At 41.4% G+C, this 17,802-nt stretch overlaps 1 protein-coding gene across 1 annotated transcript in view; it reads left to right on the top strand.

The window, feature by feature from the left end:
• Positions 1–11,871: 11,871 nt before the first annotated feature.
• Positions 11,872–17,802, top strand: part of ubr4 (ubiquitin protein ligase E3 component n-recognin 4) — a gene marked incomplete at its 5' end in the record, with an annotated part of 98,586 nt that continues 92,655 nt past the window's right edge. The window contains 2 exons of the mRNA XM_080534371.1: positions 11,872–11,996; positions 17,291–17,388. Coding sequence (XP_080390497.1) covers positions 11,872–11,996; positions 17,291–17,388 — 223 coding nt within the window. The remainder of the gene's footprint in view (positions 11,997–17,290; positions 17,389–17,802) is intronic.

Here is a 17,802-nt window from a genome sequence, read left to right as displayed (position 1 = left end):
TGGTCACGAGTGTATTCCATTGAGCATGTGTATTACATTTGAGCGCAGCGTATTACATTTGGTCATGAGTGTATTCCATTCGAGTGTCGGTGTACTCATTTGCATTGCTTTTCGATATCCGGTGTAATTTGCATTGTATTGCTTTCGAGTGTTGGGTACTAATTTGAATTGCTTTTCGATATCCGATGTAATTTGCAATGTATTGCATTCCGATGTAGGTACCATATTTTCCTTCCGGTTCCGGATAGGATTCGCGATGCCAACGATGACGACGAAGACTCGTTAGTAGATCTGAAACTGTTGTGTGTGTGTGTGTGTGTGTGTGTGTGTGTGTTTCGCGCGCCCGCGCGTGTGACCAATGTGTCACAGTTACATGTGAGGATACATTGTCTATCAATTTTACCAGGGAACGTTATGCGCCTGTTGCCCAAAACCAGCCACCACGAGTTCCTCCTTTAAAAAGGCAGAAGGGACACGGCTGTCCTTTCTGCCACTTAGGCAGAAAAAGTTGTGGGTGTAAGGTGAGGAATTCTCTCTTTAAAACCAAACAGATAAAATAATGTATTGTGCAACGTACTATGCACAGTTTTTTGTATATGTAAGCTATACATTGCCAAACTCGTAAGCCCCTCAAGCCCCCTTCTATTCATCAGCTTCTATTTATTATTGTAGTTGTTATAGTAATATTCTTGCAGTTCTATTTCAAGTATTCAAAAATATGTGATATTGTTACAAATGGCAAATAGGTGTCAGATATGACAAAAAGCACGTTTTGTGCTTATTCATAAAAAACTATTGTGGATGATAAATGAAAGTTGTTCTCATCTCACTCCATTTTCCAGGTGGACCAGGGAAGACCCTTTTATTTGAAGGGGAGGAAAATCATTTTGTGCCATCCACTTCCAAAGTCCTGCTTGACAGTGGGCTTTTTGTGGTTGTCGGCAGAATGATTGGCCATTCTTTTATCCACGGGGGTCCCAGGTTGACTGGACTGAGCCAGGCACTGTTTGACAACACTCAGCTGTCCTGTCTGGACTGCCCAGACATGGACATTCGGGAAATGGTTGAGATTGTGAGTTCCATGTTTATTAAAAGATTTTCCCTCCATATCCTTGCTTATCATTTGCATTTGACGACAATGCTGTAATGGTGAACAACATTAATGTTGTTCGGGATAAGTGCCTGCTAGTAATTGAAATCAAGGGTCAACTGATTGTGTAACAAACAACATGATAATATTTACATGTAACCTTTTAACAGGATTCGTGCTGCTTTGTTTGTTTTGTAATTCACAGCGTGATGGCCAGAGAAACCTCAGGGAGGACGAACAGCAAACCCTGCATGACCTGTGCCTGAACTGGGACCTGCCCCAATTCACTTCTGACAATAGGAAATGGCTGGCTGAGAAGATTCTCATCCATGCAGTAGGTTTCAGTATTTGCTGTTGAATCAATTGCCCTTTGGAGATTGCTGTTGTAATCAGGTTAGGCTCATGCCTTAACCAAGGCATTGGCCATAGAAGTGGATTCTTCTTCTAATAACTATTATAAATATTTTTCTTCTAATAACTATTATTGTAGGTCCTTGGCCGGAGAAGGGAGCAGGTGAAACAGCTGAGGAAGGGGCTGAAGGAGTGTCAGGTCCTTCACCTTTTAAAGGAAAGACCGGAGGCAGTGGAGGTTCTTCTTCCAAGATCGTCAAGCGTAAATGTGGTCCCAGAGGTATTAAAATTCATTCAAGGCATCAAATGGATCAGTGTGTAAGTTTTAGTGACCATCTAGTGGTAATGTTGAAGTTGCAACCAACTGATTATTTGGCAAAAATGTAATATAATATTCATAAGTATGTTTTAATTAAATTAAATCATAATTACACACTGATCAAATATGAATGGTCAATTATTTATCCAAACAAAATTAGTACTACACAATACAGTGCATACTGGCAACTCACTTACAAATACAGTGAGCACTCGATGCCTCACACCAGTCAATACCTGGCCTTGTCACTCCTTGCATGTCCAAGAGTACAGTATACTCACTATGTCCCATGTTATGGAAGTGTACATGACAGTTCTAACTGGTCCTATAATCCAAATATTTTGAGTAAAATTGTCTTATTTTCATAGATGATTCTAGGGCGAATTGTGTGGCCAACAGCAGAGAGCGAAGACTCGGACGAAGACTACTCCACCAATATCTCGCTACTTGAATGCTGGTGTCGTGTGACAGGGTTCTTGAGGGAATATATTGAGAAAGGTAAGTAATCGATTTGTATTGCTATTTATTCTAGACCGTTGTGTACGTGGATGTTCTGTTGTCTGACTTGCAGGTAAATTGAAATGTCCAATTGTATTCAACAGAACATTTCAGGGAATGTAGTTACATTTTACAGCACTGTGGATGTCCAGTTGTCAAATAGTCAGTTTGTTAAACGCGTGTGACTTATTGTGAGTGAAGTGTCTTTTTTTCTGCAGCCACATCAGAAGAACTGAACCAGCTTTTGAAGTTCTGGGTAGGGTAGAGTGTTCTGCCAGAAGTACTTCATGTTGAAGTTTGCTCGGTCCAGATGCCCACTTCAGCCACATGCTCAGAACTGTTAAAGCTACCTGGTCGCTACACATCCTTCCAGGATTTTTCAAATGATCTTGTGGCTTCTGTGTCCACAACTGACACTGGATTTGGACTTCTCTAGTCACTCCGCCTGCCTGACCCCCAGCCTGTCTGCCGACCACTCCACCTGCTTGACCCCCTGCCTGTCTGCCGACCACTCCGCCTGCCTGACCCCCAGCCTGTCTGCCGACCACTCCGCCTGCCTGACCCCCAGCCTGTCTGCCGACCACTCCGCCTGCCTGACACCCTGCCTGTCTGCCGACCACTCCGCCTGCCTGACCCCAGCCTGTCTGCCGACCACTCCGCCTGCTTGACCCCCTGCCTGTCTGCCGACCACTCCGCCTGCCTGACCCCCTGCCTGTCTGACTACCTGCCTGCCTGACCCCCTGCCTGTTCTACCTACCTCCAGCCTGCTTCCCCTGACACCCCAACCCTTACAATAAATCACTATTATTGTTGTACTACCTGTTCTCCGTTGTCTGCTTCTGGCTTCCACCCTCTGGTCCTGACAGGTCTGAATACACTTACGAATGTACTGTATGTAATATTAACTGTATTAGTTTATACTACTTTCATTTAGATGTGGCATTAGTGATTACTGTTTAGTTTCACATTGCCACTGTGTAGATGTTAATAGAACTGTCTGTAACATTGCCACTGTTTAGATTCAAATGGCAGCTTGCCCTGATGTACCCTCATGTATGCTGTCCAAATGCGCTCACATGCACAACGATGTTTACTGCTTGAAGGATTAACGAGGGGGCACAGAAACCACAGTACTTTTCTGACCAAGTAGTGTGTATAAAATAACTATCTGACCAGACAGGCCATTTCAGGACAATGGTAGGGACAGGGGAGGTGGTTAGGGGTAGGGGAGGCTGTATGCATATCAGGGGGGTGGCAGGGTTAGGGGAGATGGGTAGGGGTAGGGGAGGTTGTATGCATGTCCAGGGGGGGGGGCGGGGGTGGCCGGGATGGGGGAGATGGCATATGGTAAGAAGAGGGGTGTGGCCATAGTAATTAATACATCTCTACCATTCTCTGAAGAGAAAGTGATAAAAGATAATAGGAGAAGATATGTAATGGTTGACCCTATTACATTAACCATAGCTAAAGGTAATGAATCTTTTTTTCATTTCATACCTATTAGTTTACTCTAACAAATTAAAATGATTAACAAGCATAATGGCACAGAGAATGCAGAGATGTGTATATATACAAAGGGTTGAAATATATGTTATTATTATTATAACTTTATTATCACATAACAGCTATTTGAAGCAAACTATGGAAAATGTATAACTGAGTAGTGAAATACTCAGAAATAGTGAAATACATTCTTAGAAATGTCTACCGTGTCATCAGTGATGCCGGTAACGCATTACTAAGTAACGCGGTACTTTAATCTGAATACTTTTCCCAGTAAAGAGTATTCTAACGCGATACTATTTCCAAATCAGTAATCGGATTAAAGTTACTTATTCAAGTGGCTGTGCGTTACTATTGCGTTACTACCTCATAACTTAGGCTAAATGCAGTATTTCTTTGTAATATTCGATAGTAAACAAACATTTCTCGCTTCTTGGGGAGTGACGTCAGTGCTCACGTTTTCAACACGAGGTTACTATGGAAGGCCATGCCCGCAAAAAACGGCTCTCGACTATCGCGAGATTGCAGCAGAATCGCTCACGTGTATCACCACGCTGATTGCACAGTGTAAACAGAAGCGTAGCCTACACAATGGAGCGAGAACAGAGATATGCGTTAAATAGCTGGAAATATAAGGATTATTTTGAGTTTGTGTCAGCAAAGGATGACAAGAACATAAATGTTGATCATTGATAAACTCAGACTCACCCAGTTTAGGATTAGGATTATATTAGGATCATATCTGAATGGTCAGGGTAGGTTTTAGGTTTTGTGAAACCACTCCTTGCTAGTTACTGTTAAATAAAGATTATATTTATTTTATTGTTTAAAAACAAGTATTTATGTTGGGTGAGACAAAGAAAGACTCTTTATTTTGTTGTTTTAAGTTATTGTTTAAAGTTTAATTATGTAATTTAAGTTACTGTTAAAATAAAGTGAGTTTTGGCAAAACCAGTTTTCATTTGTATGTTGCGGGGGGGGGGTCGGGTGCCTAGGCAGCTGCCAATAGTAACTAAAAAAGTAACTAGTAATCTAACTTAGTTACTTTTAAAATCAAGTAATCAGTAAAGTAACTAGATTACTTTTTAAAGGAGTAATCAGTAATCAGTAATCAGAATACTTTTTCAAAGTAACTGTGGCAACACTGCGTGTCATGTACACAAAGAGACCACTTGAACACACACACTGTGACACATTGGTCACACGCGCGGGCACGCGAAACACACACACACACACACACACACACACACACACACAACACACAGTTTCAGATCTACTAACGGGTCTTCGTCGTCATCGTTGGCATCGCGAATCATAGCGAATCATAGCGCTACCTATGGCCGGAAAGGGCAGAACCTATGGCCGGAACCGGAAAGAAAATATGGTACCTACATCGGAATGCATACAATGCAAATTACATCGGATATCGAAAAGCAATTCAAATTAGTACCCAACACTCGAATGCAATACAATGCAAATTACACCGGATATCGAAAAGCAATGCAAATGAGTACACCGACACTCGAATGGAATACACTCATGACCAAATGTAATACGCTGCGCTCAAATGTAATACACATTGCATTCCGATGTGTGTATTGCATTCCGATGTGTGTATTGCATTTGAATGTGGCATGATCCAGGGCATGATCCACTCTCCATACTTAACAAGGTTCTTTAGCCTCAAATAAATGTTTGAAAATCACAGCTATTGCGCACGCGCACCCTACCGTTTTAAAGAGAAAAGAGCGCTTATTTTTTTCTTTACCTGTATTGGAGACGTGCAGACGTGGGCTTCTAGATTCAGTCTTCAAACGTAGATTTCCTTTTATAGACTCCTGGATTTCTGGCTCGCCATTTAATGTTGTTTATTAAGCTACTTGTTGGATACTAAAATGAAGAATATAATTCTGAGTAGTTTAAGACTATTTATTGAAACAAAGTACAGGTACTGAGAGAGAGAGAGAGAGAGAGAGAGAGAGAGAGAGAGAGAGAGAGAGAGAGAGAGAGAGAGAGAGAAGAGAGAGAGAGAGAGAGGAGCTGCTGGTCTGAGAGAATAGAAGAGAAGAGAAGAGCTGGGCCTTGCTCCCCATTTTATAAACAATAGTATGCAAATACAGTCACAAACAATGGCCTGTCACCTTCACTGTATAGATGCTTGAGGTGTGAAAAAGAGGCAGAGGTCAGGAGGCAGGGTTCGAGTTATAAGCTGAGCTTTGTGGGGGTCTCCAAAATAACAGTGCGAAATGTTCTCATGCACGCGCGCGAATCATGCCCACACAGCGATGGGACTTACAAGTTTTAATTAGCCATAGGCTACTCATTTCACCACATCAACAGCACCACATGAAACAACAGCTATAAGCGATAGTTACAGGTATCTCGGCCAATAATTTTGTTGTTTTTGCTATACAGTCCATTCACTTTCCCTGTTAGCACGACACATTGTCCACATCTCCATTTCCAGTGACATCGCACCTGACATAAATAATCATGTATGCTCGTCCATGAATTGTGCTTTCATCTAATGTTATGCTACTACGGGAATCAAGTGATTTGACATTAGAAATGAATTTGTTTCATCTCAATCTGGGCACATGAATGATCGGATCGGTGAGCAGGGGCCAAGCTGTCTCCTTATACATACTGGAGGTGAGTTCTGCTACTTTCTTCGGAAGCACTTGCTTTTGTTTGAGCTCTGCTATTTCAACAGTTTCAACGTTGGGTGTCATAACAGGTGCAGCTGAATTCAAGTTTGGTTTCTTGGTTGAAAACCCGAAACTTTCCAGGCTTGTCGACTCGGTCGGCAGCAGTGGCCTTTTTTGGGGCGGCATGATAGCTAGCTACTGAATGTTTTCTTCTCAATAATCACGTTTGCAAGCTCTCAACGATCATATTCTGCTGTTGCACAATATTCTACTGCGCCCCATAGTGTCTTGGTGGTAAAGTGCAGGCAGTCAAAGGCATACTGTCATTCACAGGAGATTAATGCTGGTGCGTGTAGTTCTTTTGGAAAACGTGTTTATTTTAGAATATTTATCATATAAATAAATATAAATAATACTCATTACATTGACATTTTGGATCAAATAATGGTTGTGGTAATGTATTATTAGCGACCCCCACAGATGTATGATTTTACTGCTTTCATGGGAGCTCAGACCTTCCTTATGGGAGCTCAGCTCCCATTGGCTCCCACATAACTCGAACCCTGTCAGGAGGCCATCTTAAGGTACAGTCACTTTGGCCCTCCATCTTGTAAATGACCATATGGGTTCCAAGAACAAAGGTTCGTAAAACCCCCACAGCCAGGAGAATCTTACAGAACTTATGCAAGTCAAAAGGCAAATAATACAGGCCCATACTATACAATTCATGTATGTGTGTGTGTTCAAGTAAAATATACTACAAGATCACAATGATAGGTGTAACCATGTGTTGAACCTATACAGTGTTTGTGTACAATTTGTTTACAACCAATGGCGTAAAATAAGTATATATTTTGCGTTCTGAGGGGGTAAGGCAGTTGAACTAAACTCATAAGGCATTTAGAATTGATTACCCTAACCCAAATACAATCATAAAAATGTCACACACAACTCTTGTCACACACAAAATTATAAAACCAAAAGTATAATCATTCTAATACTAATAAAATACGTATTTTAGCAGCTTAACAATTGTTATCTTAATCTGATATAAGTATTAGAAGCCTCAGAGTCCAGCTGCTCTTGACCATGTCCACCTTCTAGTAATCTGAAAATGAAGGAGAAAATATTGCAAGCTGTCATCATTGAACACCACAATCATGTTAAATACACACTGATGTATAAAGAGAAGAGAGAGAGGGGGTTGACAATGAAAAGGAATAGATTAGAGAAATCTGATTGCCCCAAACTCACCCTCACTGTTGCTGCAGATGAAGTTGAGTTCCTCGGTCTCAGGCCCAGTTCTGGTAGCAGCTGGACCGGAACCAGCCACACGTGAGGAGTGGAGGCTGTCTTGGCCCTGGCCTCGAGCCAGCGCTGGATGTCTTCATCATGGACAGAGACCCGGTCCTCGTGGTTCTCTCTGTCATCGTCCTGGGCATCTTTCCAGGTCTAGTTTATCTGGGGGATGACAGTGTTAGTTTCCTTGCCATAGATTAAATCTAATGACTCATTTTTAATAACAAATCTAATGCTTTTTATTCTAGGGTCAGGCTTCATAGACACTTCACCACTCCTATTCTAATGTAAAATATTGTGTTCTGTTGTGTCGTTGTCTGTAATTTTTTATTTTATTTTATAGTTCAGTATAGAGACTTAGTTACGAGAGTACTTTACAATGATTAGTTCATGTTAAGTCACATTCTAGGTGTAGCTAAACAGAAAATTAATGGTACATTTCAAATAGTTTTAAATGTATGGAGACTTAATATGATTGAGTTACTAGGTAACACACTTTAATTTATGAGGAGAATACTTCATTATGATCAGTTCATGTTACCTGCTAGAGTGCCAGATACCTCCACCTCACACAGAGTGTGATCTTCTCCTTCCCAGGGATGACCACACTGACGTAGCGACCCTCCATGTTGTTACACTGGAACTTGGTGGAGATCTTTCCTTCTGGGATGCGGGAGATGAAAGCACATCTGAGAGAGAGAGAGAGAGAGAGAGAGAGAGAGAGAGAGAGAGAGAGAGAGAGAGAGAGAACTAAAGTTCAACATGTAAATTGAACAATGTAAATCCATAACGCACCAATAACTTGTAGGAAGAGAGATATATTCAAACAAAACATAAAATATGTATGATTTCTGCACTTGTTGTCTGGTTCTTTTAAGCAGGAGAAGAAACATCCAACATATCACCTTGGGTTGTTGTTCTCCAGTGAGCTTCCGATGCGGCTCTCAGCAACATCATTCCTCTCAGCATGTGTGTCTCTGTTGGTGATGGACACAGTAGTGACTCTGTACACATCTAGCAGGTCCACTCTCCACCAGGGGGCAGTCTCCTCCAGAGTGCGGGTGCAGGATTCATCATCAACGTCTGGGTTTTTGTTTCCATCAATGGAGTTAGGAGCAGAGTGAAACACAGAGGAGAGTCTGAATATGTCATGTAATCTGTAAATACCACATAGAACACTTGGCACTCTAGGTGGTGAGTGTTCCGGAATTCTGAGGCAGTTAGTGAGTTAATGTAGTTGAGAAGTCACACATCACATAATATGTTATATAATAATAATAATATTAATATTAATAATAATAATACAAAAACTATGGCTGTCCCTGACTAGCACTGAGAGAGTCATCATGGAATCCTGAAAAGGCTTTATTAATCATGGACCAGATACTTGTGTCAGTTCAGTTGGCAAAGTTACATCCCACATGATTAAAATAGTTACTCACAGTAAAAGTGCAGATTGTATTATATAATATATGTACAATAATACACTGCTCAAAGAAATTAAGGAAACATTTCAAGGATATGCCGCCCCAGACCATCACTGACACGCCAAACCGGTCATACTGGATGATGTTGCAGGCAGCATAACATTCGCCATGGCGTCTCCAGACTCTATCACGTCTGTCACATGTGCTCAGTGTGAACCTGCTCTCATCTGTGAAGAGAACGGGGCACCAATGGTGAACCTGCCAATTCTGGTGTTCTCTGGCAAATGTCTATCGAGCTGCACAGTGCTGGGCTGTGAGCAAAAGTCCCACTAGAGGACATCAGGCAGACACCTCATGCCATCAGTTTGGTCAGAAATATGTATACGAGTGGCCCGCTGGAGGCCATTTTGTAGGGCTCTGGCAGTGCCCCTCCTGTTCCTCCTTGCACAAAGAAATCAACAATAATAGAATAAAGTAAAAAGTAAGGTAATTAATAAGAAAAAGTAGAATAAGGTATTAAAGTGTGAAGTTGTACTACAGTGGGACCAGTCGTACAGCAGTAGAACAGTAGTGCATGCTGTGCAGGTTACAATGAGATGAGGTGTCTTAGAGCCCATCTTCATCACTTGTTTTCGGTCCGACAGGATCCAGTTGCATAGGCTGGTGTTGCTGCCTCGGTCCCTGAGCTTGTTGTTAAGTCTAGAGTTAAATGCTGTAGTCTACAAACAACATTCTCACATAAGACTTCCTCTTATCAAGGTGGGTGAGGGCTGTGTGTAGTGCCGTGGTAATGGTGTCATCTGTCGATCTGTTTCCTCGATAGGCAAATTGGTGAGGGTCTAGGGAGGGTGGCAGTTCCCTGCAGATCAGGATCTTGATAATCTTCTCAAAGCATTTGCATACTATGGAGGTGAGAGCAACAGGGCGCCAGTCATTTAGGCATGTTACTTTACTCTTTTTCGGTACTGGGATGATGACAGATTACTTGAAGCAGGAGGGCACTATGCGTTGTGTTGTCACTTTCTTTGCACCAAAGCAGGTGAAATTGATTAACAATCGTTTATGCTTCCTAACTGGACAGATCGATATCACAGAAGTTTAATTGACTTGGTGTTATACTTTGATGATTAAGTGAAAAAAAAAGATGATTATTTTTTTAACAGTGTACTTAGTGAGGTACTGATTAGGTGATCATCTGAACTGAATCTTATTTAACAAGAAAAAAATATATATATATAAAAACCACTGCTGTGGTCATCACTGTCTTGCAATAGGACCAGCTGGATGGAAAAAACAGTGCAAGTACAGTACCTCAAAAGTCATTGGAATAAACTACTGACTAATAGTCAGTAATGGTCAGTAATAACTACTGACCATGCCAAAGAAAGAAAAGTTGAAAAGAAACGTTTTGAGCGAGGAAAAGAAGGGTTCAATTCTGGCTTTACGGGCTTTACTGGCCGGGGTGACGGCCAACTCATTTAAATGTCACTCAACAACGTAGGATGACATCAAGTGACCTACACAAACAATGGCAAACAGCAGCTGGGGTGAAGTGAACAGCAAGGACAGTTCAAAACAGGCTACTAAGGGGCAGGGCTGAAGTTGTGCAAAGCTAAAGACCATAAGGATTGGACCATAGAGGACTGGAGTAAGGTCATCTTTCTGATGAGTCCAATTTTCAGATTTGCCCAGCACCTGGTCATCTAATAGTGGAGACCTGGAGAAGCCTACAAGCCACAGTGTCTCGCACTCACTATGACATTTGATGGAGGATTGGTGATGATCTGGGGGCGCTTGAAAGAGAGCATGTCAAGATGCATGAAAGCTATGATTGAAAATCAGGGTTATTCCACCAAATATTGATTTCTGAATTTGAACTCAGTTCATATTCATTTAAAAAATGAATATGAACTTATTTTCTTTGCATTATTCGAGGTCTGAAAACACTGCATCTTTTTTTTGTTATTTTGACCAGTTGACATTTTCTGCACATAAATGCTCTAAATGACTATATTTTTATTTGGAATTTTGGAGAAATGTTGTCAGTAGTTTATAGAATAAAACAAAAATGTTTATTGTTTATTTTACTCAACCCCATATAGTAAAACCACAAAAACAGATTTTGCAGTGGTCTTAAATGTTTCCAGAGCTGTATATCCTAATGACAAGCTTCCTGGAAAGCTTTGTGTCAAAATGTGTCAAAGCGCATCATCACCTCATTTTTCCAGGACGTCAGTAGGATGACCATGTACATATGTAGGATGACCATGGATGACCATGTATGCAGGATGACCATGTATGTAGGATGACCATGTATGTAGGATGACCATGTATGTAGGATGACCATGTATGCACAACATAATGAAATTTTTGGACTGGTATATACTAGAAATTGTTTTTTTCTGTAAAGTACCCCTTCGATTAGCATCTTTCCTCTGGATTATGGCAATTCCAAGATATGTTACTTTTCCTTGTATGGAATATTGCAGAATCGAATGTCTCTTTGAGGGGTATCTCTTTAACATTAAACAATTCACACTTATAAATGTTTTAGGCAAAGACCAGATTATTAGAATAACACATTGATTGCTAAGGGAATCTGGTGAGCAAAAAAGAAGGGTTATTATCAGACAGATATCAGACACTCTGCTCTCTGGTTTATTTATCGGACCACTTCCTGTTGTTTGGTACCTGATGTTGGATCCAGATCCTGCTGCTTTAACACGGAACCTCAAGATGGCGTCGAGCGGAGGAGATGGAGAGCCTGAGTGGACTGCTGCTGTACGCCCGCTGTTATCAGCTTCCTACACAGCGTTCGAGACGAAAGAGCTACCTCAACTTATAGGATCCATCATTAACAGGTATGTTTATAGATTGGGGATATCTGGTCAACGCGAACGTTAAACCAGTGACAGTCAGCGGGCTGGCTAGTCGTAGCAGCTAGCTAGCAGCTAGCGTGCTACATCGCTACAGTACAGTACAGTGTGTTGACTCCAGGCTAACGTGATGTCAGGGGAGAATGTGCTTCATCATCAGAGGGTGGGGGTGTGTGTGTGCAACCTTGGCTAACAGTTACATCCACTGATCTAGCTAGCTAGCTGCATCTGTTAGCCAGCTGGTTATGCCAAGTTCCTGACTGTCATCTGGTTTTACGCCGGGGTCTAGCTGAGACAAGTACAGGATACGCATCGAGCTAAGCAAAAGCACTAGTCCCAAAGCAAATCACCTCGTTAGCTCAAGCTAGCACGTTAGCTAGCTAGCTAGCGACATAGCAGGACGAGTTAGCCAGACAGTTACCCTAACCTGGGTCCGTCTAACTGCTGGGCCAGACAGTAACCCTAACCTGGGTCAGTCTATATAGCAGGATAGTTAGCCAGACAGTAACCCTAACGTGGGTCAGTCTAATTGCTGGAACGGACTGTACATGGAGAGTAAAGCTGTCGTCATGGAGCGGCGTGAAACTTGCAAACTCATTTGTTGACTTACTAGCGACGCCAGCTAGCCATATCAGTGTCTAGTCCGAGACTCCACCTGATGTCAGCCAGCTAATGTCAGCTCGGCTAGCTAGCTAAAGCCAATGTTATTGCATTCTGTTTATGATATTAATAGATTGAAAACGAAAAGCTGTCGTTTGGTCACCATAACTGCGGAGGTGTTGTCATGGCTACTGGAAGGTGTTGTCATGGCTACTGCATTATCTCAGCCCATAACTGTATAGACCTCTAAGCTAAACTGACAATACTACTAGCACACACTGTATGTGACAGTCACCTATCACTACCTCTCTTGTTCTATTAATATCATGCCCTTATATCACTATTTGCAGATTTTGCACTTCTGGTTTGATGGTAAACTGCATTTCGTTGTATTGTACTTGTACTCTGCAATGACAAAGTTAAATGTCATCTAATCTTGTTTCTAGTAGCTAGCTAGCTAGTATAGTAACGTTAGCTGTATGTCAACTAGGGCTGCAACTAACGATTATTTTGGTAGTCGACTAATCTGTCGATTATTTTTCGTTTAGTCGCGATTAGTCGTGTGGCTTTTCCCTGCGCGTAAATGGCGACGCAGAAGCATAAATCCGGCTTAACTAGCTATCTAACCTAACGTTACGCCAAGCTACAGCTGCTCACAGAGCTAGTTGATTGACTACAGACAGCTCACGTTAGTAGGCTACGCTTGGCGCTGTTTATCTTACAGACAGCTCGCTGGTGGACTCAACATAATTGAAATAGCATTCACTTATCAAGCATCATTCATGATCATCCACCATGACTACCTGGTATTTTAATAGCGACCACCCCTCACTTCATTTCATCTCGCGTTCTCCTGGCTTCAACATGGAAAACCCCTGCTACGTAACGTTACATACAAGCGCCTCTGTCTGTCACATGCGTGCCACAGGGCAAATAAATTAATAGCACAAACGCTCATAGCATGTACAGCCCTGTCCATGAGACGTTGTTTTCCAACATGTAACAGTAAAGCTAACATAAACATTACGACCCTAACAATATAACGTTAGCCAGTTGGCTAACAACGTTAGCTAAAACTTACCCAGCTGATTCTTGCATGGCTCCCGTAAAAAAAAAAAAAAAAAAAAGAATTTTTTTTTTAAATATACATTTTATGCGATTAGTCGACAACAACATTTCACGGCGACGAATTTTCGTTGTGACTAATCGACTAATCGCTGCAGCCCTAATGTCAACAATCATTACTAGCTAGTTATGTATTCCTAAACGATGTCACTTGATGTGTTCCAAGTTATATTTGTCAGCTGGCAAGTCTGCACTCAGCTGTGTTATTGGAGGCTGACATTACACAGTGCAACCTCCTGCACACCATTTTAGTTGCTTGTTAATACTAGCTAGTTTAGTGGATTGCCTCATGTAACCACTAATTTGCTGCAACTTGTGATTTGTGTCATTCATTCTGCGACCACATTCTATGAAATCCAGTCGAAGTTGCTAGGTGTGGACACTACTAAGGTACATTACACAGACAATCGGTGAGCGTGCCTTCTCCTTCCGTGCACCAACTCTCTGGAACCGTCTTCCACTGGATATCAGACAGGCAGAATCAGTGAAAGTGTTCAAAAATAAGTTAAAGACCCACCTGTTTTCTGTTGTCTACATGTCATAGGCTGTGTATTTGTGCTGTTGTAATTATGTGTGTTTTTAAATTGAAATAGTTGTTTTTAAATTGTTTAAAATTGTTGTTTTTACCTATTGTATTTGTGCTGCGAAATTGTGTTTTTAAATTGAAATAGTTATTTTAAATTGTTTTAAACTGCTGCTTACCTATTGTAAAGCACTTTGATGTAAAGTGCTATACAAATAAAGTTATTGCAACGAAATCTGACTGCAATTGAGAATGCTAAAGGAAAACATCTTAGGTGTGACCGCAAACATCTGTCATCAGGTAGATCTGATCACTCATGGTCTGATGACAACCACATTTTTGGACCATGTCTGAATGAAGTCTTTGTGAAGATGATCTCCACTTAGTCCAACTTTGAATTTATAGAAGACAGTCATATCCTGTTCAGTAGTATGGCTCGATAGTGAAAATTGAATTATGTAGGCTACCTGATGCATTCACCAAATTGCAGTGTTATGGTTATCCTATTCGGTTGTTAAGTCGTGACGTGTTTCCGGGTCCAAAGTTGGCAGAGGCGCTCTCTTCGAAATGCCTCAGTAATAATAATAATTCATTATATTTATATAGCGCTTTTCTGAGGCTCAAAGACACTGACAAATATGGGAAAAACGGGAAAGTGCTGTGTCCCTTGTTGTATGAATAGATCCGAGTCTAAAAAACGATTGAACTGTCATTCTACAGCTTTAGTACACTGGTACTCTGGTGCAGGGAATTTCTGGTTTGGACCCGGAAATTGCTAAACGTCACGTTTGACGTCAGACCCAATCATCCAGGAATAACCCCTGTTCACGGTAAATGGCCTTCTATTGTTGACGCATTCATACCGATGGTATAACCTGGCTGGGACTTAAACAGGTGGGAACCGTTCATATAGAAAGGTTGCACCTCAGGTCTGTCAGTTGTGACGAATAGTGTGAGGTATTCTAGGAATTGAGTGTTTACAACTAGCCTCAGCTATGTTCATGGTGTCCATAAGCTGGTTCTCCAGCTGCACAGCCGCAGAGAGAAATGCGCTACAGAGAGTCGTGAGAACAGCCCAGAAGATCAGCGGCGCCCCCCTCCCCTCTCTGGAAGAGCTGTACAACACACGCTGCCTCAGGAAGGCCTCCAAGATCTCCAGAGACCCATCCCACCCTGGGTACGAACACTTTGCCCGGCTGCCCTCGAACAGGCGGTACAGGACCATGGCTGCAAGGACAAACAGACTGAAGCTCAGCTTCTACCCCAGGGCCATCCAGGCCCTGAACACAACAAAGACCTAGGTTCTGGGCCCTGGACAGTCTGGACGGATTGATGGCAGCTGCTGGATTGAAAAATCAGGTGTAGTGCTGAGGCACAAATGTGTACATTTCAAGCCTGCAAACTGCGACACTTTAAATGAATGTGCAATAACACTATGTGCAATATGACAACTAGGGCTGGGTATCGCCACTGATTTCCCAAAACGATTCGATTCCGATTCACCAGCTCAGTGAGCTCACGATTCGATTCGATTCACGATTCGATCTAGTTAAAATATACATTTTTTGCTTGAATATGAAAGAGATTCTCAGAATTAATGCTATAAATGGTTCAAGGAACCCTATAACATGTAGCATTGTTAAACATATCAATGAATTGACTCCAAAGCAGTTACATGAATGTACTTTTTATTGGAACACATTTTATTGGAACATATGAACATCATTGACCAACATTTTGCAACTACAAAAAGTGTTTTTTTAACGTGCTTTACTGCAGCCGATGTAAATAAAGGGGCTACAAACATAGCCTACCGGTAATAATCAACAAAAAAAGCGTTTCCGAACGTTTTTTGAGGGGTTTATATATACAAAAAAAAATAAAAAAAAATAAAAATAAATAAAGATCGATCTCGGGACTTATGAATCGATAAATCGCTCATTTAATGAAGATCGATTCAGAATCGGGAAATCGATTTTTTGAACCCAGCCCTAATGACAACCCTAGGGTACATAAGGTTTCAGAGAAATAGGAAATGTTAGAATAGGTATAGCATAGCATAGAGTACAGCACAGTGTTTTATCTGTACAGTATAGTATAGTGGATAGTGTACATAGCCTTTATTTATGTAAACCAGCTCCTTTCCCTTTTTTTTTTTTTTTTTTTTTTCTTTTTTTTCTTTCTTCTTTCCTAGCACCAGGGGAGCCACCCCTCCCAAATTTCGTTGTTTGGTACCTGTACTATAGCAATGACAATAAAGACCATTCATTCATTCATTCAAGCTACTTTTGCATGGTTTTAAATTAATGTTGAGCGGACCCCTCAGCCCTATACAACTTGTTTGTCATGGGGAATATTCGACTAGAGCAGGTGTGGACTATGGGAAGCCTAATTCTAGGTGATCTTTGGGTGTTGCTCATCCATGTATTAGGTTCAACATTCACTTGTAAACAGAGACGTGTATCTGTGAATCTGTTGTAGGCTACTTAAAAAGGTTCCACGTGGGTTCTTCCACAGGGAGAAGCTCACTCGGTGTCTTTTGTATATTTCTACCTTTGTGTCCCTATTTTGGCAACATCGTCATGTAAACAATGACGTTCAAAATGATGCATTGTTGTAGGTGAACCATGCTGTCATTTTCTTACCATCATTGTGTTACCGGATGTACATCCACTTCACTTAGTGTAGCTCAACAAACAAAAGAGATATTTTAAAACTCAAGGTGTCATAATATGACTGCAAACGGCCACTCCTTCTGCAGACATATTTGAACTTAATTTGGAGCAGATATAGCGCATAGGCTATATCTAGGCTACATTAACCACTAAATCTGTTCAGCATCTTCACTGGAAATGACGTTGTAGATCGAGTTCAGAGTGTTAGGTAGGTGTTTTGGAATATGGTAGCCTAATTCAGACACATTTTATAACCTAAATATGATGCGATATGGATCTGAAAACCGTTGTGAAATCCTCCTTTAAAAGCATAGTGTGACTGCTTTTTCTGATGGACGTTTACCTTTTCTTTGCAGTGAATCTGAGATTCTCCACCATGATAAACAGTATGAGCCCTTCTACTCGTCCTTTGTGGCCCTCTCCGCACATTACATCACCACTGTATGTGGGCAAAGTATGTACCTTTTTCTTTGCTTAGAAAATTCTTTCTTTGAAAATTTGTTTTGGCAGCAAAAGCGTGAGCCTAAAGCCCAATGCACAAGGCGTGCGATTTTGTTGCACCGCCGAATTCGATTCCATTGTTTTGAATGCATCTCAATGAGACAATGCACACGGCGTGCGATGCGATTTTGCCGCACGACAACATTCGATTCTCCATTCACATTCATTCATTCATTGGTGTGAATTGAGAATCGAATGTTGTCGTGCGCCAAAATCGCACACCGTGTACATTGGGCTTAATTGCTCCCTTCTTGTCACGTACACGTTCTTGCCACTACCTTCAAATGTTAAAACCTGTTGACACGGCTACTTTAATTATGAAATAAACTATCAAATGTATAGTGCAGTTTTGTAATTTGTCTGAAAG

This window comes from Nansenia antarctica (assembly GCF_963989245.1).
Source record: "Nansenia antarctica genome assembly, chromosome: 6".
NCBI lineage: Eukaryota > Metazoa > Chordata > Actinopteri > Argentiniformes > Microstomatidae > Nansenia > Nansenia antarctica.
This window is presented reverse-complemented; position numbering and strand designations above follow the sequence as displayed.